Source organism: Biomphalaria glabrata, chromosome 4 (genome assembly GCF_947242115.1).
Source record: "Biomphalaria glabrata chromosome 4, xgBioGlab47.1, whole genome shotgun sequence".
Lineage (NCBI taxonomy): Eukaryota > Metazoa > Mollusca > Gastropoda > Planorbidae > Biomphalaria > Biomphalaria glabrata.
This window is the reverse complement of record NC_074714.1, coordinates 10,624,453-10,648,399: the sequence shown is the minus strand read 5'-3', so window position 1 is coordinate 10,648,399 and position 23,947 is coordinate 10,624,453. Positions and strand designations below refer to the sequence as shown.

At 31.7% G+C, this 23,947-nt stretch overlaps 1 protein-coding gene across 6 annotated transcripts in view; it reads right to left on the bottom strand.

The window, feature by feature from the left end:
* LOC106052444 (FERM domain-containing protein 4A-like) overlaps window positions 1-23,947 on the bottom strand; it is a 47,391-nt gene that overhangs the window by 6,643 nt on the left and 16,801 nt on the right. For 4 of the 6 annotated variants that reach the window (XM_056025385.1, XM_056025380.1, XM_056025383.1 and 1 more), the window contains exons 3-20: window positions 20,395-20,489; window positions 19,069-19,161; window positions 18,268-18,352; window positions 17,973-18,052; window positions 17,399-17,482; window positions 16,443-16,508; window positions 15,303-15,360; window positions 14,998-15,084; window positions 14,393-14,469; window positions 11,948-12,052; window positions 11,163-11,304; window positions 10,625-10,772; window positions 9,829-9,962; window positions 9,372-9,494; window positions 7,809-7,955; window positions 5,849-5,948; window positions 611-648; window positions 255-322 (exon numbers count right to left, since the gene is read on the bottom strand). In XM_056025385.1, the coding sequence (XP_055881360.1) occupies window positions 255-322; window positions 611-648; window positions 5,849-5,948; window positions 7,809-7,955; window positions 9,372-9,494; window positions 9,829-9,962; window positions 10,625-10,772; window positions 11,163-11,304; window positions 11,948-12,052; window positions 14,393-14,469; window positions 14,998-15,084; window positions 15,303-15,360; window positions 16,443-16,508; window positions 17,399-17,482; window positions 17,973-18,052; window positions 18,268-18,352; window positions 19,069-19,161; window positions 20,395-20,489 (1,730 nt within the window). Of the gene's footprint in view, window positions 1-254; window positions 323-610; window positions 649-5,848; window positions 5,949-7,808; window positions 7,956-9,371; window positions 9,495-9,828; window positions 9,963-10,624; window positions 10,773-11,162; window positions 11,305-11,947; window positions 12,053-13,559; window positions 13,578-14,392; window positions 14,470-14,997; window positions 15,085-15,302; window positions 15,361-16,442; window positions 16,509-17,398; window positions 17,483-17,972; window positions 18,053-18,267; window positions 18,353-19,068; window positions 19,162-20,394; window positions 20,490-23,947 lie in introns of all 6 variants that reach the window. The other 2 variants (XM_056025381.1, XM_056025382.1) reach the window with 2 other exon arrangements.

Genomic DNA, 23,947 nt, shown 5'->3' with positions numbered 1-23,947 from the left:
AAGAAAAAAAAAGTCAGTAAAAGAAAAAAAGTGTTCATTTATAATAGATGATTTAAAAAAATCACTATATTAATTTTGTATCAAATATATATATTTCTATATAACTAATGTTATCTTTTGTCATAGACAGTGTCTATCTAGCTAATTTTATTTGAAATATAACCTTTGTAACTTAAAGTATTTCTGATGTTCACATAACAGTAAACTATCTTTTTGTATATTAAAGAAATACAAATGTAAAAACACACTCCAACCTGCTGTGGCTTGGACTAATGATAGTTTTATTTGCTGTTTCATCCTGTACTTCTTGGTGGCTCATGTCCTAGGGGAAACAATTGTTGCATATATCATCATGAAACTTTTCATGAACTAATATTATGAACAAAGTAACAAGTGTCAGTTTTTCTGCAGCAGGATGATACAAGTTAATTTATGCTGATTAAGCCAACCAATTTACAAACATTATATTTTTTCTGTTCATTGTGATCTATCGAGTGTTATATGCTACCTTTCATGAAAAAACATTATATCCATGCTATGTTTGTCTCTGTAAACAGAAATTTTAGATGCTTAGTTTCTGAAAATAGTGAAAAACTGATTCAATGATTACCTTAGATGTCAATTTATTAGCAGGAGTTCCTTCATGTTCTGTAAGGAAGAGAAAGAGAGAAATACTCAATTAAACCCAGTTCAGTGAAAGGTAAAATACCAATATATAAAACCTGTTATCAAGAATGACATTCCTTTAGATCAAAATATATTGATGACATGTTTTCTCCCTTTGGTGATGTGGATGAATGCTGAGTATGCTGCAATGGTATAACACCTCCATTAACTCAAAGATTTAACAGCATTATTACTGTGCTCTTGAGGGAATCTCAAATGTTCACATCTAATTACATTGGTGCGTTCAATCACTTTAAGTTGGTATACATTCTCTCCAAATATGTGCTCATATTAGCATACATTTTTTTTATTGGAATTAGTAAATTCATGTTTATTGTGTTTGTTAATATACATGTATTTTATGTTAATATCTTTATTAGAATAAATATATTTCATGTAGACATCTTTTGCTCTCAGTTTTTAGAATGGTATGGAATGTTGAGAATTGGTTTACTTATAGTTCAATAAGTCACTCAGTCCTTAGGATATCTGGGAAACTTCAAAGAATCTATAAGTATATTTTTTTATTTAACAATACTTCATAAATAATTATTTGAGTTACTTTGGTATTTAATCATTTATTATAGTTTCTCATTGTGAATTTTCTTCTGATGTAAAAAAAAAAAAACAAATTAGAGCAAGTACACATTCTGGTTTAAACATTTTTTCTAAAAGCACACTTATATAGACACAACTAAATAAAAAAACAAAAACTCAAATCAAAATTATCAAAATACATTTAATTAATTATACATCCACATTCAGTAACAACACAAAAAGCTTCAATGCAATGTTATAATTATCAACTGGCATCTGTAAGATGGATAAAAAACTCATTGGCAAATCTATGTAAAACAATGGTCTGTATTAGAGTGAAACATTGTGTCATCACAAGTTTGTGAGTTAACTATTGATGTGAATGACAATGCTATTTTACCTTCCATGTATCTAAAAAGAATCTCAACCTAGTAAAATATTTTGTTAGCTACTTTTCCCATAATTTCATAATTTTGTTAAAGGTTTTAATTTTTAAAAAGTACTAACCAGTAAGACAAGTATATTTTCTTTAATAAATGCATTAAATAGTAATCTATTATACACACTGTTTTGTCACCTATTCAGTTTTTGTTAATTGAGACTTATTAAAAGTGTGGAAAGGGAAAAAAAATGTCAATAGTAATTGAAATGTACAGTTTCTTTACAATGAACACAATAAATACAACCAATGCAAGAGAAGAAAGAGAGCAAAATATGTCTACAGGTAGGCTACAGTGATACTACAGTGATACTAAGGTTTACAAATTTAAAAAAAAAAAAAGTGTTAATTTAACACATGGTCTAGAAACATGCACAGGAAGGAAGGCAAACTTAATAGTACTATATCTAATAAACAAAAAAAACTTGATGCACAATGAAACACAATTCTTTTGTAATTTTATTATTTTAGATTTTGAAAGTTCGATGCTGCTCTGAAAGTAATTCATTATAAATATTATAAAAAGGAGAAAAAAAGGGTAGGAGGGCATTAACTAGCATAAGCAAATTTTGATGTTTTTAAAGTAATGCACCGTAGCTATAGCTATGCAGTTAAACTTTCCAAATATCTTAAACATTTTTTTCACAGAGATCAAGTCCATAGACATATCAGTTAAGAAAGCTAAAGACAATACTAGAAGTAGCCCTAAAGAAAAAACAACTAGAGATTTTACCAGTTTAGAAAACAAGACAATACTAGAAGAAGGACATGTGTCAGTTTAGAAACTTAGTAAAGGCAATACCAGAACCAGCACATATGCCAGATTAGAAAACTAAAGACAATACTCAAACTAGCACTAAAGACAATTGCGCTAAAGGCGATACTAGAATTAGCACTTAAAAACAATACTAGAACTAGCACCTCTGCCAGTAGATAGCTAAGGACAATACAAGAACTAGCACCTCTGCCAGTAGATAGCTAAGGACAATACTAGAACTAGCACCTCTGCCAGTAGATAGCTAAGGACAATACTAGAACTAGCACCTCTGTCAGTAGATAGCTAAGGACAATACTAGAACTAGCACCTCTGCCAGTAGATAGCTAAGGACAATACTAGAACTAGCACCTCTGCCAGTAGATAGCTAAGGACAATACTAGAACTAGCACTTCTACCAGTAGATAACTTAAGATAATACTAGAACTAGCATTTCTACTAGTTTAAATAAGCTAAGGACAATAATAGAATTAGCAATAAAGGCTATATTAAAACTAGCACTGAAGACAATACTAGAATTAACACTTATGCTGGTTTAGAAAATTAGTGACAGTACTTGATCCAGCACTTGTGCAAGTCTAGAAAACCTAAAGACATTACTAAACTTGAGTCCAAAGATTAAAGAGGAATGCAGCATGTCCCATAGCCATGCAGCCCCAGCTGCAACCTACATATTTTGCCACATCCAGTGCAGACATAACATTACTACATTAGCATTAAAGACTAAACAAAAACTAGCCCTTATTCCAAGGTAGAAAATTAAAGACAATACTAGAATTAGCAATGCAGTCTAGAATAGTTCATGTTCTAATTAATGTCATAACTATTATTTATGATTTATACTGGCACTCTATTGTTGATTTAAACATAATTTGTATAGTGCTGTGTCAACACTTGAAAACTAGCATTTAGAGTTCAGTTTTGTGTTCCAACTGACTCACTCAAAAGGATATTTACATAAACATGGATATAGGCCTATATACATAGATTATTGGGATTCAAACATAAACAAAAGAAGGGGATTAATAGGTACAATATTATATATAAATTATAAAATGTTGATAATAATAATAAGTATGTTTATTATATTGATAATCAAGTCATTAAAGAACAGCATAGATATGTGTCAGTTAAAAGTATACAAAAATGGTCAAATGTTTGTTATAAAAAAAGGCAAGGGAATGTATATAATGTAGTTTTTCTGATTTCAAACAAAGTCACACTTTTCATGATTTTAGACCTAGTGTTAAATGTTTTAAAACATTACATAATATTAAATTGCTACAAAATAATAGATTTTTGTTTTGTTTTGCTTTTTAAATAAAGGGCCTTTTTTAAATTACTTTTTTTAAAGCCTTCATTAAGAAAACAATATAAGCACATCAAAATAGTCAAACAAAGTGTATGCCACACCCAGTGATGCTAAATGTTGCCCTTTTGAAATACAAAATTAAAAAAAAAACAACTAATAGTAAAAATGAAATTGGAACCTGTATAAAAGAGATTTTTGGCAGTTACTTGTCAAGACATATGTAAAGTACAAAACTGATGTTTTCATCAGAATTATCACAGATAAATAATGCAACAATTAATGGTCAAAGCTAAGACACTATTGGTCTATGTATAATACTCCATGCAACACACTCATAACAGTAACAAAGTTGAGGTGTGGGGAGGGGGGAGGGGGGGAGACAGTCCATATGATGGACTATGAAGTAGTTGCTTCTGGTAATAAAACAAGTCAGCCCACATTATAACATTCACTGATAAATCATGGCACAATGAAGAATAATCTAATTCAAAACAGGAGCATCATTAATGACTAAATTTCTACTTTGAATAAAGCAAAGATTAAATTTGTTTCTAAGCTTCCCAGTTCATTTTCCATTATCTCTACTACTTCCCCCCAACCCCTCCAAAACAAAACCCTGTAAAAAAAAAAAAAAAAAAAAAAAAAGGCACACACAGACAAATAAGCTTCATGCAGAAATAAAAATAACATGAAACAAAAACCTGCATATTTACAGTAAACTAAGCACATGAGAACTAATGGTTTGAAGCAAAGAGTCATTGAGTCAAATAAATAGAAAGCACCTTACAATCCAGCACCATATCTTTGAGCAACTGATACACATGTACAATAGTCTCTCATTGTCTTGTATGTACAGATTTTCTGTCTTAGTAGTAAGTGACTCAAACATGCTAGTACTATATTGAGATCCCTTACAGAGGGAAGGGAAAATAAAACACAGCCAAAGATATATGCTGCTAAATGTTCTTTTTTTTTCTTTTCAGATTGTTCTGAGATTCAATGAGGTGAACAATGATTTCTAGTTCTCCAAGATTAAACAGAGCTACAATAAACTAGTCACTTTCAAGATGGCTTGAGGAAAATCTTGAACAAAATATTCTTTCCAAATATATACACTCTAGTTAAAAATCAATGAGACAAAAAGATTTTGTGCAGCATTTTTTAAGTCACTTTTTTGGTCCAAGAAAAAATTTGAACAAGTAAAAATGAATAGTTAAGAAATAGGTCAGAAAATATTTTTTAGTGATTCTTTGATAGTTCTTGCTGCCTTTGCTACATTGAATATTGTGCTATAATGTTTCAACAACTTATACAAACTAGTTAAAAAAGGTTTTCTTTGGTCATTGCTTGGTGTATCTTTATAAATAAATAAGAGATATCTGAATGAGACAACTAGGTCACATCTAAATGTCATTAACAGATTCAGAGTTGAAATAAATACTTTCAAATAGTTTGCAAGCATTTTCTATTATGTCTACTTTGGACTGCCTGACAAGGACAGTTTTTCGTAAGCTTTTGCTGATGATCAAACTTTGCTGACGTGGTAAGACTTTAGTGGAGCAAGGCTCACGTGTTTGATCTGCCATAAAACCACGGCTGGCCTCTGAGCCAAAATCATCTAAATCATCAATTATGGCCAGGTTCAAACCATTGCTTTTAAAGCTAGACTGTTGACTGACATCCATATCTTCAGAGAAACCTCTCTGCTCACTACTACGGGTAATTACATAATGCTTTCTAGGTCTGCCTCTCAATATAGAATATTCATCAGTAATACTGACAGAAGTGTCAATATGAGGGGACTCTTCTGAGGATGCAACACAACTAACAGTGTCCTCTGTACTAAATGAGATGCAACTGGCAGTGTCTTCCGAACTGACAGACTGTGACTCAGAGCAGAGAGAGTTGACATCTGAGCCGAGCGACAGAGAACCTGAGCTGAAATGCCTGCTAGGGCGAGAACCTAAAGAGCTCAAGCTGGAGGCGACACTGCTGTTTCGAAACCTCTGCCTGGCCAGAAAAAAGTATCCTCTACTTCTTGGCATGTCGCTGGCACCACTGCTAATGCGGTCAGGATCAAAGTCACTGTAAGTCTGAGCATCATTCACATAGTACATACCGTCGCTGGGCCGGCCCCTGTTATGATGGTGGTGGCTACTTCCTGAACTTTTTCCAACTTGCTTGTGCATCTCTGACAGTTTCTTCTCCATTTCTTTTAACTGAAAGTAAACATAGCAATAGTAGTCAAATGTTAGACACAAAATAAACATTGTGATGTCAATACTTAAGTATAAGCCTTTCATTGAAAACAAGTGAAAGAGAAAGAATATTTTGTTGATTGACAGAAAGTAGGTTGCGTTGGCCCTATGAAATAATTGTTTCAAAACAAAGTACATAAAACTCTTCTTTATGAACACAACTTGTTAAGGGGCTAATGTAAAGGTTACTTAACACTCTTGAATGACTTCTGAAATAGGAATAATATGGTCATCAAGAATTAAACAAAAACACTGCATCATTTAGGAGCCTCAAAAAGTTAACATTATTGGCTTTAAAAATGTCAAATTTCACTCATATATAAAGACAAAAAACTAGGAAGAGTGTTTATTGTTATAGTAATTCCAAGTTCTAGAATAAATGCTTTGTGTTTATTTAAAAAGTATTTCTATTTAAAATCATAACTAGTTGTGCTGGCCACATGACACCCTCATAAAATGTATGCCACAGAAACAGATGACCTTTACATCATCTGCCCTATCGACCACAAGGTCTGAAAGGGGAACTTTACTTGAAACTGTATCATTGCAAAGAGTCTGAAGAAATACTGTGAATTTGATCTCATTCCTGTTCATTTAGACCTAGAAGACTTCATACATGTTCCTACCTCACTGGTTCATTACTATGTAAGTCAAATCTTTTCACAAGTATATGACTTGATCAGAATGCATTACAAATTGTTAGCCAGTATCAAATCAACCTTTCATGGTTAAGAAACAAATGCTAAACACCCAATAGAATGTGTCACTGTACAGATATTGCAATAGCCTACAGAGTTTTGAAATGTCAAACAGAATGCAACAAAGGAAATCTATTCACTCCATGAGATGTCAACAGTATTGACCATTCCAAAATGTTAATCAGATTTGAAAAACTTTTGTTTAACTTGTACAACTGTATAATGGATCTAATCCTTATAAAAGTAATTAGTCATTTTCAAACAACAAAAACAAGTAACTCAATAATTAGTTTTTTAACAATAGAAAGACAATACCATAATTTCATACCAAATGTAGTAAAGTTCCCCTTTCAGACCTTGTGGTCTATAGGTCATCTGTTTCTGTGGCCTACGGTTAACAAGGGTGTCATGTGGCCAGCACAACGACCAACCGCCTTTACTTTTCCCTAACTAATGTCAGGTACCCATTAGAGCTGGGTGGACTCAGAGGTGTCCGAAGATTCCAAAATTAAAAATCCCAGTCTTCACCAGGATTCGAACCCCGGTCCCCGGTTTGGAAGCCAAGCGCTTTACCGCTCAGCCACCGCTACTCCACCATACCAAAAGTAACATTTAAATATCAAAAAAAAAATGCTATACATGTTTACAAACAGGCAAAGTGAATTAATTCATCATAAAGTAGAAAATAATTGAGACATCAGGCATGATCCCGAATAAAAATTTGCTAATGCCTTAGAGTGGTCATCAATCAACACCAGCATAAAGAACTCAATCCAAAGGATTGTCAACAGTTAGTAAATGGCAAAGATCTACTTTAATTTTAAATTTCTAAAAAAATCTAAATGAACATCAAATCAACATGAATTCTCTAACTTTATCTCTACTAAGCCAAGATGCCATCAAAAATAAAAAAGATATGGACAAAAAGTCCTTTATTTCCCTAATCTATAACACTTTTTATAACTGATTTGGAAACATCACACAGAAACTTCACTTATTTATTTTGTAGAGATGCCAAGTGCTGTGTATTAATGTGATAGTAATGGTTTAATTGTTACTGGTAATAATCTTTTTTTTGTATAAACAATAGCCCTTTGAAGATGAAAAAACAAAAAATATGTACCTTCACCAAGGCCTTTGAATAAGACTGTTTTCTTTGTTTGTGAACATACTTGCTGACAGTTTTATCACTGGCCAATCGCTGGGCTGCAGATGTTATTTTACCTTGGAGTTCCACTTCTAGTTCTAGCTTAGAAAGTTCATTAGAAAGCTGAGGACAAGAGAAAATTCAAACTAATATAATTAAAGATGGTGAATTTAAATTACACAAAATTGGGAACAGGAAAGGTTAATAGATTAAAAAAAAACAAGGTTACAAAGACAGTTTGTGTGGAAACACAAACTCTAAATCGGCCCCCGAAGTGGTCCACCCAGGTAGGCTTCAATATTTTCAGAAAGAACATCCTAATGAAATAAGAATGGAGAAAGAAGGTTGACAGGTGCCCCAGCGGTCCAGCAGATCAAAGGATAGGTGAAAGTGAAGATGTGAACCTGGCCCAACTGAAGTCTTATAATTGATGTAATTGTTTTGTAAAGGCTCAATCCTCAAAAAAAAAAAAAAACAGTTCTGTTTAAAGAGAAAAAATTAAAGGGGAAAGAAAATGCAGTTTATAACATTATTAATAGTATTAAATTATGTCTAACTTATAATGCATACTAAATATATTTTTTCTCTTTAAAAAAATAGTAAACATTGTTTGTGTGTAAATATAGCACTTTGTATAACATAACTTAACAATAAAAATATTTTTAAAAAATGTTGACAAAAAATCTACAACCATTTGCATAAATGTGTTAAAAATAAGGTAAATGATCAGCTCCTCTAATAAAGAGCCTCAAGAGTTAGTTACTTTAATAGTTACTGCCATTAAATCAGGATAAAATGTGGAAAAATATGCGGTTTATAACATTATTAATTGTCTTCAATTATGTCTAACTTATAATGCATACTAAATAGATTTTTTCTCTTTAAAAAATAGTAAACATTTGTTTGTGTGTAAATATAGTACATAACTTACATAACTTGACAATAAAAAAATAAAAAAAGAATTTTGGACAAAAAATCTACAACCGTGTGAATAAATGTGTTAAAAATATGGTAAACGGTAGACTCCCCTAATAAAAGCCTCCAGTGTTTGAGTGTTTAATAGTTCTAAAAGTGGTGTATTTTTATGAAAAAAAATGCTAGTATAAGTGATTTAAAAAATTAGATTTTTTGCTTTCAGAAAAGAAAAAAGTAGCCATTGCATCAGAACTTTGAATGGTCTAAAATATTGTCTTTTCCCCTTTCGGGGGCCGCTAAAAATGATGGAAGGCACCAAAGGAAGTAATTTAGCTTCAGTTATTTTTTTATTTATTAAGGATGAATATGAGACAAATTACTTGTAAATGAATTTATTGAATTGTCTTTGGTGTTGAGATGCAAATAATCCTTTAATTAAAAAAACAAATCTGAATTGCTAAATGGTATAATAATTATTGAATGGTAACTAACCACTGACCTCAATAAAAAGAAAGAGCTCAATTTATTAATAACAGCACATTATTAACACACATTTTGTATAGGGCTTTTCAAAGAAAACCTCTGATATTAACTCTACAGAAACAGAGAACAAACAATGCTCACATTATTCACATCATCTACATTTTTGGCAGACAGTGAGAAAGATGTACCAATTCTTCTTCTAAATACAGGCACAGCCTCACCATAGGACAAAGGTGTTTCTTTGGGTAGCTCACCAGTCAGCTCCTGAAATAGAAATAGGATGGTCAAGATCAAGCGATGCCAATTTATGTGTACTGTGTTTGTACACATTACTATAATATGTTTCTTTGTTTCTTTTACATGTTTCGGATGTTCCTTCAAAGTTGAAGATAATTACTTCCTAGTCCAAACCTCCCGCAGGACGACGGGGGATGGGAGTGGGCAGGGTTTGAACCCGGGACCATCGATAAATCTGAACGACAGTCCAGCGAGCAAACCGCACGACCAGGCAGCCATCCTGTCTGTATGTTATAAATTAACAAATGAAATGCTCTAGAACCAAACTAAAAATATGTGTAAAAGATCTGAGATAGATTACCCCTTCTTGAATACATAATAACTTTAACTCCTCCATCTTTTTTTTGAGTGCATCTTCCAGGGCTTCTTTCCTAGCTTTCAGAGCCTGATACATGTCTCTCTCAGCCTTAATAGAGTCTGACTGTTCTATACTTACTGCAATCAAAGAAAGATAAATCATTTTTGGTAAACTAATATGTTTCATTTAAAATAAAAATATGGCTTTTTTTACCTTAGCAAGAGAGCAAATTTAAAGCAGTTTTCAATTTCCATTTTTAAAATAACATCCTAAAGAAAGTTTGAAATAGGGAATTTCAAATTCCATAATTCAGCCCAGGACAATTTTATCTGATCCTAAGAAACTTCTGCCCATAAGAATAAAGAAGTCACAGATCATCAGTTCTTTCAAACCTTGATTTTTTAAAAGTGATGCAGCATGTGTGTGGGAGAATTATTTGGTCCCCTGGTCCAAACAATTGGCCCCAGTCCAAAAAGGTTGGTCACCAAATCTTATGTCAATTTTATTCTTTTTACCATCACAAATAGGATTACAGGAACAGATACAAAGATTCTTTTGTTCCTTTGGCAATGAAATTATGGAACATAAACTACCTTCAGTATATTCCAATTCCATGTATTTGACTGTGATAGTGTTAAATGAATGTACGAACTATTTCATGAAAGTTCTAAATTTTGAACCTGCCAGACTTCAGGTGTCAATGTGTTTTCAAAGGCAAACAACAAAAAAAAAAATTAAGTTCAAGTAATTTCATTCTACTTTAATTCTCTATTTGTTTCCATGCTCTGATGTCACTTACAATCATATCTTGAGTTGGAGAGGCTGGGCAGACTGTGAGAACTTGGACTTCTACTCAGGTCTGACCCTGTGGACCCTGGTAATGAGGTGCTACTTGAGCACAGATCTGCTGCAATATCAGACATAGTCCTGACAACAGGTATCTGACCCTGAAACACAGGATTACATGGATTTAAATATAAAGTTATCATTTCATTTTTGAATTCACACACTAGCTGAAATAATGGAAAACTGAACCATAAATTACTATTACAGAAATGAAACCTAATAAAATCCACCAAAAAATAAAGGTACATTTCTAATTTCATTACGCTGAGACATGTTTGTACAAGTGCTTCTTCCTCAGATCCATTTGAGCAAGGAACAGGTTGCCTGAATCAGGAAAACATTTCACAGAGCTTGTCTCTAATTAACATGCATGATTACAATAACACCCTATTCTGAAGGAACATCTGTAATTTATTAGACAAGAAAAGAAATAAAAGTAACAAAAATTAAAATGAAATTTAAAAAGCCCCAAAAAAAAGCTCAAAACTTACTTTGCTTTGTTTCCTGTCTAGATAAAACTGATGTTGCGCTACAGCCATGTTCCAGATACATTTGGTCAGCTGTGCTGTAGTGGTGAACCAAGCATGGACATCAACATTACTGGCACCAAATGTTCTTCTACTGACAGAGACTCTACACAAAGAGGGGAAAGTTCAGTCAAGACATTAGAATTAGAAACTCAAGACTTCATTAACTTAGAGCTCTGTTAAATCTCTCAAAACAACTGTTTTATTTTTTTAAATTAATTTTCAATCTTTAAAAATTTAATACTCATGCAAATATTTAAGGAAAAAATTAATTTTCTTTCAATAGATTGTTATTGATTGAACTAGATTTCCTTTTTTTTTTTAAATCAAAATGCTAATAAAAATAACTTTTCAAAGAGTGTAATTAAATAAAAAAAATATTCTTTTCTTATATATAAACAACAGAATGTAGAATTTATGAGTTGACATGCAAACATTCAGATATTGAGTGTTACTAAGAAAATATGCAAGTCACTGTGTAAAAAAAAAAAAAAAAAAAGGCATTCACCAAACAGGCATTAATACAAGTCAAATAATAAAGGGCTGCAATGAAGATGGCTTTTACCACATAGAAAAAAAAAGAAGAAAAAATATAGAAAAAAATCTTATAGATGTTTTATATCTTTACAGAAAGTCTACAGAGATGTAGCAAAATGACCAGACACAACTACGGTCTTGTGAGGTGGTCAGTTTCTATAGGAGAGTGTGGCTGGCCAAGAAGCCAGACCCTATATGAAAACATTACTCACTGGGTGGTAGGGTCCGTTATAGCGGTTGACAAATCGTCCTTACTTTCTGCGGGCTCTCTAACTGCATCTTCGTAAGGGTTGAAGCTGCTTAATGTATGTATAATGCTGGAAAGTGAGTGAAGTGTGCTGGATCATTGTCAGTGGTGAAGCATGGTGCACACACACACACACAGAGAAAGTGGACACATTTAGAGGAGAGTTACACACATTGACAGCTAAAGATAGGAGCATTGCCTTTTCTCAATTAGACTCTCAGGATTAGAAAACTAGAAAAGCTGACTGACAAAAATTGAGGACAACACTTTTCAAGGGGGATAACAAAATTAGGTAAAAAAAACAACTAAGGTTTAGCCCCTCCTCCCCAAAAAGGAGATTTCCTCTGACATATTTTATTGGTTAACTTTATAGACTATAACAAAGTAAAAAAAAAAAAAAAAAAAAAACTTGTATCTTAAAAAAAAAATAATTCTGAAGTTTTTTTTTTGGGTCTGTAGAATACTTTTGGCATATCTACTAGCTGTTTTTTTTTCCTTTAATGTTCTCTTCTGTATCCATAATTGCATACTATCATCTAAGACAGAAGATGAGATTGCCTATTGCTGTACATGTATATAACACCAAGAACAGTTCTAACTGAATATATGACTTAAGATTTGTAATGCCATGAACTGGCTGTGTAGCTAAAGATCAGAATGAGGTCTAGGACAACTTAGAAACAACAAACATGACGCCATAGTTTAGCTTTAGTTGCTCAAGCATAAAAAGAAACCAAAATGAAATGAACCAAAAACAAAACAAACAAAAAATCCAAAAAGAAAAAGAAACAAAAAATTGCCCAAAAGCAATAATTTAAAAAAAAAACACCAACTCTTTCAGATGAAGAATCAAATTGAAATGCCTAATTTGCAGGTTAGTAAGTAATAGTATAATCTGGTCATAATAGTAAAATGTTGTGTGTCAAAGTTAAGGTAGATGGATAATATTTTTAAGGATTTCTGCATGGTCAGCTTGCATCACTGGTGTATAAATCAAACAGGAGTCTATAGCTTAGTACTAGAGATACTTTAAACTATTCTTCCCAATGAAATAGTTTAATTTTTGTATTATATGAATGCAATTAATCACATTATAAATAATCTTTCCAACAAGAGAACACAAGTTTCTACATTTGTACATTTTGACAGTTATCTATATCAATGGTGCTGGCTTTGATTAAAAAAAATTGGTGGTAACACTTGACAACACAGCCTAATCAAATGTTTAGTATTCAAAAGTATCCTAACACTAATATATATATATAAACATCTATTTATTTCCATCCAGTAACATTGTCATGCTTAATATAAGATGGCCATGGGAAAGACAACTCCTAAACATAGACAAGTGTGAGTAGTGCCAGTGTTACATTCAGCAAGCAATCTGTTGGTTTGTTTTTCATAACACAATCAATTCAATGTGTGCGTTATCAAAAGATTGACACAACCAGTGGTACAAGGAGAAGCCAAACAACAACACATTGAGCTTGTCAGACATACAGCAACAACTTGTTGGTCACAACACACAAAACACAAAGTTAAGAGAAATGTGCTAGAATCTATCTCGTGATACATACTGACTATCATTGGCTTCCCTGAAATAAGTTTTGTAGGTTTACTAGTTTTTTCTTAAGAGTTTCTTACTTCAATGTTTATATATGTCTATTGAAATATTGCAAATATTTACAGCTGGTAACAGCACAATCACTCTAAGGATCGAAGTTTAATTAGTTCTTCAATAAAAAGATGGCTAAACTGAAGTGGTATTCTGGGAAGTTGAGTGTATAAAGAGATTTAATAATTTATAGTAATCACTCTCTAGTACAAAGTAAAATTACTGTTACACTGAAATATGATATGTGGTCTTGTATTATAAAATATAAATATATATGGGAGAGGGAGAGATACCATGTTATTTGACTCCACAAAAACAAATGATAGGGGGGTAGATACATATATGTATACAAGTACCACAATATGGACAAGTACACCTAAGTGTACAAAGTTGTACACGTACTACTATAAGCTAGAGATAAATACAGCTAGATACTAACACAGATGTAGCTAAATAACAATATACACAACTAAACTCTCTTCACCCCCCCCCCTTTTTTTTTTTCATGCTTTATAACTCAGAGCTTAACAATAGTTTAGAATAGTTTCATTTGTATGAATTTTTTTTTCCTAAGAAAATTCATATAAATTATATTAAAGTCTTCAAATTAATCAAATTAATTTAATAAATAAAATAATTCACAAAAATTTAATTATTTCAGGCAGTTACATTTGGTTATATATTAAAAAAAAAAGAGTGTTTCATCTTGAGTATGTTTTGAGGATTAATACTATGATAAGAAAGCACAAATATATTTTCAAAAATAACTACTACATTAAATGGTAGGGTATTTACCGTTTGGGACCATGAACTTCTATAGAAAATTTCTTGTCTCTGTAGTACAAGTTCTCTAAATTTTTCCATGTAAATAGCTGTCAGAAATAAAAGTTGTACATTGACTGTAATGTATATCAGAGGAAATGACTCCATCAGTGATGACTTTTAAGCTGATACACAGAATTATAAAAATAGAGCCATACAAAAACATAACTATATTGGTGGCCTAATGAAGTCAATCAAGTATCTCTAGCGGCATACTCCAGTACAGCTAAGGTCACTGAAATAGGGGCAGACAAAAACATAACTATTTTGGTGGCCTAATGAAGTCAATCAAGTATCTCTAGCGGCATACTCCAGTACAGCTAAGGTCACTGAAATAGGGGCCGAGAAAAAACCTACTGAAGGCCTCTCCTCCAGGCAACTGTGCCATACTTGGCATGGGTTCAAACAACTAAACAAGCAATATTGTAATATAAAGATTGCATCTTTAGTTGAGAAGCCATAGTGGCTGACTCTAAGTTTCTAATATGTAATAGAGGTGAAGGAATTCAACTGGATTTGGACCAATGATAAGCTTTACATGATGACTCTAAATGATACATAAAAATGAAACAACTCACCTTCCTAGGTGTTGTTTTGTCATTTATGTCATACACTGCTATACCTTTAGGACTGATCCCTAACCACCAAGGTATATCTTTTTTATCCTAAACACAATTTAAACAAAAAAAAATAAATATTGCAGTGGACTTGACAATTTTACCAGTCTATGGACTTACAATTTGAAATTTACCCTTTTCTAATTTTGTATTAAAGACATGCAAAATGTTCTGGAAGCTAAACAAGAAATTTATCTTTCAAAATACCTACAAAAATATCAGTTTGTATCAATCAATCATAAGTTTGCATTCAAAGTTTGTCTTACCTTTACATTGTAGTAATGAATACCATATGTTGGCAGTTTCTCAATGATGTTCATATAACTGAAAGAACAAACCAAATCACAACAGGCTTCAAATACAACTCTATACTATGTGTACATTTTGTTGACACCTTCCAGAACTCTACACATAAACGTAGGATAAAAAGATAAACTTATCCCCATGTGGGTCTTTAGGTCTTAAAACTGACCAATTGTAAGAATAAACCCATTGTTTTCTCCGTATTGCATGCCATGAAAGGAGGTTAAAGGTGTACCCCATGTCTATTTGTGCTTTTCATTCAGTTTTACATTTAATCTGTCCTAAATACAAATTCTGTGCAAGTCTCTTCTCTAGAAGGATGCTAGTTTTGAAAGTTTTTAGATCTAATGATTCCATGGAGTTGGCCCACTACTGCTTATAAAAAAAAGCTGTAGATGATGGGGAATAGGCTTGAGGCTAACCCCACTTTCGAGCATCAGATCATGAAATCAAAAAGAAAGAAAGGTGAGTTGATGTAATTTTGAGCATTCTGAGAAACCATTTTGTGTCTCAGACAAAAACTACCAATGAATATTGTACACGTTTTTCAAGACAAAATTTTCAAAAAATCCTACTTTCTCAGGTTAATCTAGTAGGCTGCATTGTGCTGGGGGAGTGAGTGTGACCAGCATATCCTATCAGAAATTTAACTTGTTCCTACTTTCCAGCATGTTGGAGGCCAAGGACCTTAAGAAATGAAATTCAATTCATACCTCACCACTGGCCACAGAGAAAGAAAAAACTTTACTCGAATCTTTAAGAACTATGACAATTTTACTGGTTTCTGTTAATTAACTTATGATAGCAAAAAGATAAAGCACTAGGCTTGAGAAATGAGGCAATCAGGTTTCATAAAGGCTGGGATATTTAATACTCTATTTACAGAGCATGCTAAGATCTAACAGGCTTCAATGGTTACCCAACACTTGTTGAGGAAAGTAAGTGCTGTTGTGCTGGCTACCTGACACCCTGGTGAGCTGGGCCATGAAAAGAGATCAATTTTACATTGTCTTCCATAGGATTGCTACAGCCCTCTCTCTCTCTCTTTTTTTCCTTCACAGAATATATTTCAAAAAAAATATATTTTTCAAAAGCAAACCTACTTGACAATTGCTAAACCTCTTGAGGTACCACTCAGCTTCTCATAGTAAAAAATCACTCTTTCTTCACTGAAAGGATACAAATAAACGACTTTTACCATTAATGTGTATAAAAAAAAAAGTCATTAGGGAAGTGAGTAGAAAAATAATTATGATCAATACAATAAGAATGGAATCAAGTTCTAGTTTCAATTCCATTGCCATTTGACTCATAATAGGTGTCAAGATCTTATTTGTGACCATCTCCACTTAAACACTTGAATTCAAGTGGACTTCATATGACAGTGTACAACTGCACCATGTCCTTATAAAAACATGCATGGGACATCTGTAAGTGAATGTTATGGTAGCCATAAAGCTTCCTAGTCAACACCACCTTCCACCCTTAGGGTGTGGTAGAATAGGGAGGACACTGTTTGTAAATTATACTCTTTTATCCAGGAAGAGCTTATGGAATAAAATCATAAGTGGCCTGTTGTGAGGTTAAAAAAAGGATGGGCCAGAGTGTAGTGATAATATACTTGTGCTTAGTCAATCTTTAACAATTTAATGGCATTAATCAGCTTCGTTAAACTCTTTTCAAATCAAGTTGATATTACATAAACAAGAAGAAAAAAAAAGGATTTTATTATTAATCTGTAACAGTCAAATCTATTTTCAATAAATGTAGTGCAAGTCTTTTAATATGAACAACTCTAAATTAAACTACTATATTTCTTTGTCATAAAGAAAGTATTGACAGCATGAATATATCATCCTCTTATCATGTACTCAAGCCATGAGTAAACATTTTCTAACAATTTTTAACCAGTCCGTTTATGAAGAGCTTGAACATCCTTTCTTAAAATAAAACAATGAGGTTTTTAGTATTTAATGAGTTAAGAGAGAAAAAAAAAAATCACAAGTTCACTGTTTCATTCATTACTTAAAAACAAAACAAAATGTTATCTTGCACTCACCAATAAGCAATGGATGGATGTTTCTTAAGCGTGCATGTTGGAATGACTGGAAGTTTCTTTAAATCTTCTTTGGCTTCTTCATTACTAAAGAAATTTTAATACAAGAATATGACTCTATCAAATATCAACTCCTATAGAAATAAGCTATATCAATAAACAAATCATATCTACATTTCAAACTCAATTATGTTTAACATTTATTTATTCCTGCATTCAAGATATGAAGAAATGTCGCCACAGATTTAAATTAAACATTTTTATACTTTTTTTTTTCTTGTTTCATGTCATTAAAATTAAAACTTCATTTCTTGGTATTTTCAAGTAGAAGGGGAAATTATGTCATGACTCTACGCCACCTCAGATCAATAGTTTCAGGTTTTGGTTTCTGTATTACAATTTTTATTTCAATGGAGTTACATTTTAGACATAAATACACGTTGCCAAATGGAACCTGATCCCAGTATGTTAAAAATAAACAACTTTGAGCCATCATGGAATGAGACCCCATGGGATGAGAAACAATGTCTGATTATAACAAATAAAGTCCTAATAAAGAAGTGAAAATCTTTCCTACCTAACAAAATCTCCGCAAGTTGCTTGGAGAACATGTGCTGCCAACTCAAAAATAATCTCTGCCTCACATTCTATTTGACCCTGACAAGAAGACAATGAATAAGACAGATAATCAGATAAGACTAAACATTTAGAAAGCATAATATATTAACAGAAAGTTAAACAACTATTTACTGGATAATGTAAGAGCCCCCTCAAACAGCAATCAACAAAATGAAATAAATACAAATATTAATAACCTTGAAGATTAACGAGATCAAATAAAATTTAACTGTTCAACAGATTATCATACTTACTCTAAAAACACCAAGTCTGGCATTAAGATAAAAAAGTTCTACAGTTTGTGAGTCTCTTAATAAACCAATTGTTTCAACATAAGACCTGAAAAAAAAAAAAAAAAATGTGTCCTCTCCTGTAACAATGTGTATATGACAAATTAACATACACTGAGGAGTTGTTACTTTTTAAAAATGTGAGTTAAATTAATTATATTAGTTATGGACCGTGTGTATTATTTGACTGTCCTATTGGTGATATTTCTTCTAAATAACTATAGCAGTAAGAGAAAAGTGACCCTTTCAGACCTTGTGGTCTATAGGGCAGATGATGTAAAGGTAATAACTATAATAACATTTAATGATAGCAGAGTTATCAATGAAAACATTATAAATAATTCAGAGTCAAGTAAATAAAACTCAAGTTCTAAAAAAAGGAAAATTAATACTATATTTTAGGGGAGCAGAAAATATCAAGTGTGATAGAGTCTGATAATCAGCCCATAAGTATTTTGAAACACCTCACTCTCAGTGCGCACATCACATAAAAAAACAACAGTATAAGTGGTTGCTCATTGTTTCGCTGACCCATGATATCAGGCTATAAGGGGTTAAACATTTTGAATTTAAAATGCACTAAAAAAATACCTAGATAAATTGGATGTTTGTGACTCCCTCCACCATCAGAGAAAAACGATGACAGCCTCTCACATTACCTATTTAATATGTTGACATTTGACCTTAGCTTCACCTTTCCTAAAAAAAAAGATCTAAAATAATACTGCGCTTGGCTTACATGTTAAAACATCAAGTTCAACCAACCTGATAGAAAAATGTAAAATTAAAAGCCCTGTCTTCTTTGGGAATTCATGATCTAACACTCTCCTGTCACCTTGAAGCCAGTTAAAATTGTTTCTAAAAAAAAAAAGTTTAACTTGAATTAAGGCATAAAATTTTGTTAGCATAAAGTGTCAAGTCATAAAAACTTATGTTTTAACAATAATAAAAAGCAACTACCCATTTCATCTATACCAGTGTTCCTTGAATTAGGGTAAATGGGGTACATGTCTTAATCTAAGACTATTCAGACTATGATGAGCAACTGCTTTAAAGATTAATGTTGTTGGAATAAAAGGATGCTTGGAAATGATAAGGTCTGCTCAAAGATGGTACAAAAACAAGAAATGAGAAATACAAGTCTATGGTATCCTTTTATGAACAAATAAAAGTTAGGATTTTTCATGATTGAGGTGAAAATTGTGCTATAAACAATGCCCCCAAAAATGTGTGTGTACTATTAATATATTTAGTTCTAATATTTGTGTTTCATTATAAAATAGTTATTTTCATGTCTTGAAGACAGACTAGATGTATAGAGAATATTGTATTATCTGATACTGTCCATTGTTTCCGTACATTATTAATCATCCATCAAATAACCTCATCTCATCATATCTTAATATCTTCAAGGTTTTGGGGTTTTTTTTCACTCAAGAAAAGTTAAATAAGTAAAGTACAAGTAGTTGTTTTTCTACACATTACTGACAAGCTTTCAGCTGCCTCTAGGTCAACAAGTGATTTCCTAATTAAGTAATCTGACCTACTTATGACTTCACTCGTATGACATGCTTGGAAGAGAAACTTAATCCATGTAAGGATTTCTTTGATTAACATAGAAGAGCATGTTGGGATTTTTAGATGACACATATTGGTTTTTAAAAAAAATTATCTAAAAATAAATATAAAATCAACAACTCTATGTAACACATGAAATTAATAGGATATAAAAAATAATATATGTTTATTTTAAATAAATTCAACTTTCAAAGACAAAATAATTAAAAGAACATTAAGAATTATTTCTTTTTAATTTATAATATTTACTGTCAAAGGATTTTATAAAGTAATAGGTATATAACAATAAATCAATCTGTAATACATAAATATTCTGTAAATTGTCTGTAAATCATAGGAATAGCTTTTAAAAATATAAAGATGTTTTTCTGAAGGAAACATAACAATCACAATAAAAACCATCAATGTCTACAAATGTACAGAACATTTTTTTTAAGTCAGCATATTATTTGCAAATTTTTTTTCTTTATTTAGAAAAAAAGTTTTTTTAACTTATTAAAATATTTTACTTACGTGTCATCAAAAAATCCTAATCCAAAATAATGTTTTTCTTTTAACTTAAAATGTGAAGCCACCAAATCGAGAAGATCATTTGAATATAATTTAGGCTGTGGATATATTGAGAAAATGTGTAATTACAGCTGTATTTAAAATCGAAGCATCATCCGTAGAAATTATTATAGCTTTCCTACTTAAGATTTTAAAAAATTAAAAGAAAAATTCAAACAAATAATTTCAATCAGTCTAAACAAGGAACAAGATAAGGTGACTAAGTAATTGTCGAGTCTTAAAATGACATCCTCAGGGGCATCACTGTATTTAACTGCAGTCAGTGAGATTACTTTTAGCCCTACTAGATATCAGCATTAAGATAGTAAGGATGATCATTATAATAAACACTCAGACCTTGTAACAGTTTAAACTCAAGTCTACTAGCAATGCCAAGCACTTCAATTTCTTATTTACTTGGTCATAATAATTTTTGGAGACTTTGCCAATAGAAAAACTAAGGACAAAGTTGTATTCACAACAAAGTCACTGTTTTAAAAAAAAATGACTAAAAAGAAAGAAAACTTTACCAAACACTGCTGTAGCACAGAACAGATTGTTACATGAAATTACATTTTTAAAATCACCAACCTTTTTGGAATTCAAAAGCTCTTAATGCATTTGTTTGTTCTAGTGCATGGAACTATGAATGTTATTGTCTACCAATGTCATTATAGTATTAAATTTTCTTTTTATAAAAATTATGTGCCATTATATAAGACTTTATGAATTTTACTTAAGATTGCTTAAGGCATCATTTGAAAAGTAAAAACAATAATAATAAAAATTAAATAAAGCAATAATAAAGGACATTGTCTTCATGTATGTTTAATGACATATATATATTTACAATAAAAAAAAATGTTCATGTTCATGCTATCTAACATAGAGTAGACCAATTTGTGGAAACATTTGCGACAAATATTTTCTACATATTACAAGATTTAGATTTTAGAGTGGGGGCCAATTTAGACTCTAATTTAGAATCTAATCTTAGGAAGTAATAAATTTTTACTTTTTCAATGTTATAGCTTATTTTAGATCTATATTTAAATGGTTGTTGGAATGATTGTTTTAATTTCAATTTTTCAAAATATTAAGTAGCATTTGGGAGTTTACAATTTTTGCAGTAAATGTTAATTACTCAATATTTTGGCAGGTTAATAACAAAAACAATTTTCATGAATTATTTAAAATAACTTTTCAGAGATTTGAAAATTAATTTGAGTTAGGTTATTATGGTTAACCTTCTAATTAAAGTTACATAGTTGTGTAGTGCTGTAAGTTTTTGCAGGGTTTTGTTGTGTTTTTTTCTTTTTTTTTGTTGTTTTGAAATATCCAATGTATGAGGATTTTGTTTTACTATGAAACTTTGAGGAAAAAAAAATGCTTGTAAGCACATTGTCTGGAGCACAATTTGTTTTTCCCCCCTTAAGAAAATATTACTTGCCGTAGAGCAACAGGAAATGTTTGCTCATAAATGTAGGCCTAGATTTGACAAGCTTCACAGACACCTGAATATCATGACCCGCATTGGAACTTTTGGGAGCCACAATAGTATGTTTCTCAGAACAAATGTACAAATATCAAAGTGTATACTCTAAAGGTTGTCAGTCAACAAATGTTTGACAACCAAGTCTCTCCCCTTCCCCAAAGTTTGTATTAATTTCATGATATCTACCAAATAAAATAATAAAGACACTTGATCTTATTACTGCCAAAGTAACAACAATTCTGAGAAAAGCCTGGTTAAAATAAAATAATAAAATTGAAAACTAAACAAATTGTGAAGTCAAGATATGGCTACATTTTTCTTTCAAAATTTATCACAAAATTATTTTTACACTAGTTTATTTTAGGAACTAACAGTTAAAGCCATTGCTTGGTTGTTCTCATTCTCAAATTTAGTGAGCAGGTGAGAGAACCATAGCTTGTGGAGGCTACACTAGATGACTAATGGCAGATAAGACAATTGGAGATAACCAGAGTTATCTAAGCTATAGTAGATGACAAGTAAAAGAAAAGACTACATGAGTCTGTTTCATCTAAAGTAGATGACTTGTGAAGCTTGCAGTTTGATTCTGACTTAGACCAAGTAATTATTCAAATCACTAATCACTTTCTTAGGATCTGCTCAGTATTGAAACAGACACAAATTGCCAGTGGTTGTAACTAAAATGATGCTCTAATTCACCATTGCCTGGCTTTTGTAATACTTCAATGATTTAACCAGTAATGTCCCTGTTGTCATTGACATTTAGAAAATCTGCTATGAGGCACAGAGAAAAACTAGACAATGGCATGTCACTACTGCTTCAGAAATTATTTTGTTACACTTTTCTATTGCATCTTCCAAAATCAGGTGGCCAATACAGCAGATTGTAGCCTAATTCTTCATTTTAATGCCAGATTAATTATGAGTAACTACTGCCAAGATTATGACAATCCCTTGGAGATGTTCATACATGGAAGCAAATGCATAAATAGCAAGCTTTTTGATGTATACAGAGATTAAAAGTATTGACAAGCAAAGTGTACAGAATAATTTGTGTGCACTTTTCAGCACTAAATAAAAGCTAAGCTAGTTCAATTGAAGCACAAAGCACATTAGTTGTCAAGAGTGATCTATCCATATGGCCCCCTTGACATTGTTTATTTTGTCTATTTATTTAAAATCTCTTCCAATCTTCCTCTTTTATTTTCTTACGTTTTACTTTAGACTCCATTATATTACCATCACATTTCTTCATATAGCTTCCTTTTACTTTCTTACCAAGTTTTATTGCTTTAAGAACCTAAACCAGATCTTAAAAAAATTAAAGTGTAATCAAAGATCAGAAAATTGTGATTAACTTTTAGAGTGAACATCCCCACTAACCATTGCAATTTTCTGCTGACAAATAAAGGTACTCAAATAAAATTCCTCTAAAGAAGAGTTCTGAGAAGAAAAAAAAAAGGGGGACAGGGTGGAGGGAGGTTTGCTTGTGGGATGAGAATATAATTAATGGAGGAAAAATTAGACAAGCACCACTTTAATAGACAGGCATTTTATATTCAACGTTCCTTTCCCATGACTTTTGTGTGGGATACATTCCACGACCGCCCACAAAGTCAAATTTCCTCTACATGGAGACGTATTATTTAATTTCATATATATACACTATTTTTGGATTTGAACAGTATCACAGGACATTCCTTTCTTTTAAAGCCCCTAAATAACAATTTCCCTTTCCCTTAATAACCTTTATAAGCTGTTTCTTTTAAAATACTCCTTAAATATTCAGTACTTTTTAAAAGTGCCATACAGCAATGTATTGCATGTCATATTACAGTAACAAAGAAAAAAAAGAATTGGTATATATACAGTAAGTATACTGTTACTATAGTCTGCCATAGATAGAACATTTTAGTGTTACAATTAATATTTGTAATATTGGGGGGGGGGGGGGTGTATTTTGTGAGTTAAATACTTTTTCCATTAATATTTTTTGAAAACTCACCGTATAGCCCTTCCGAG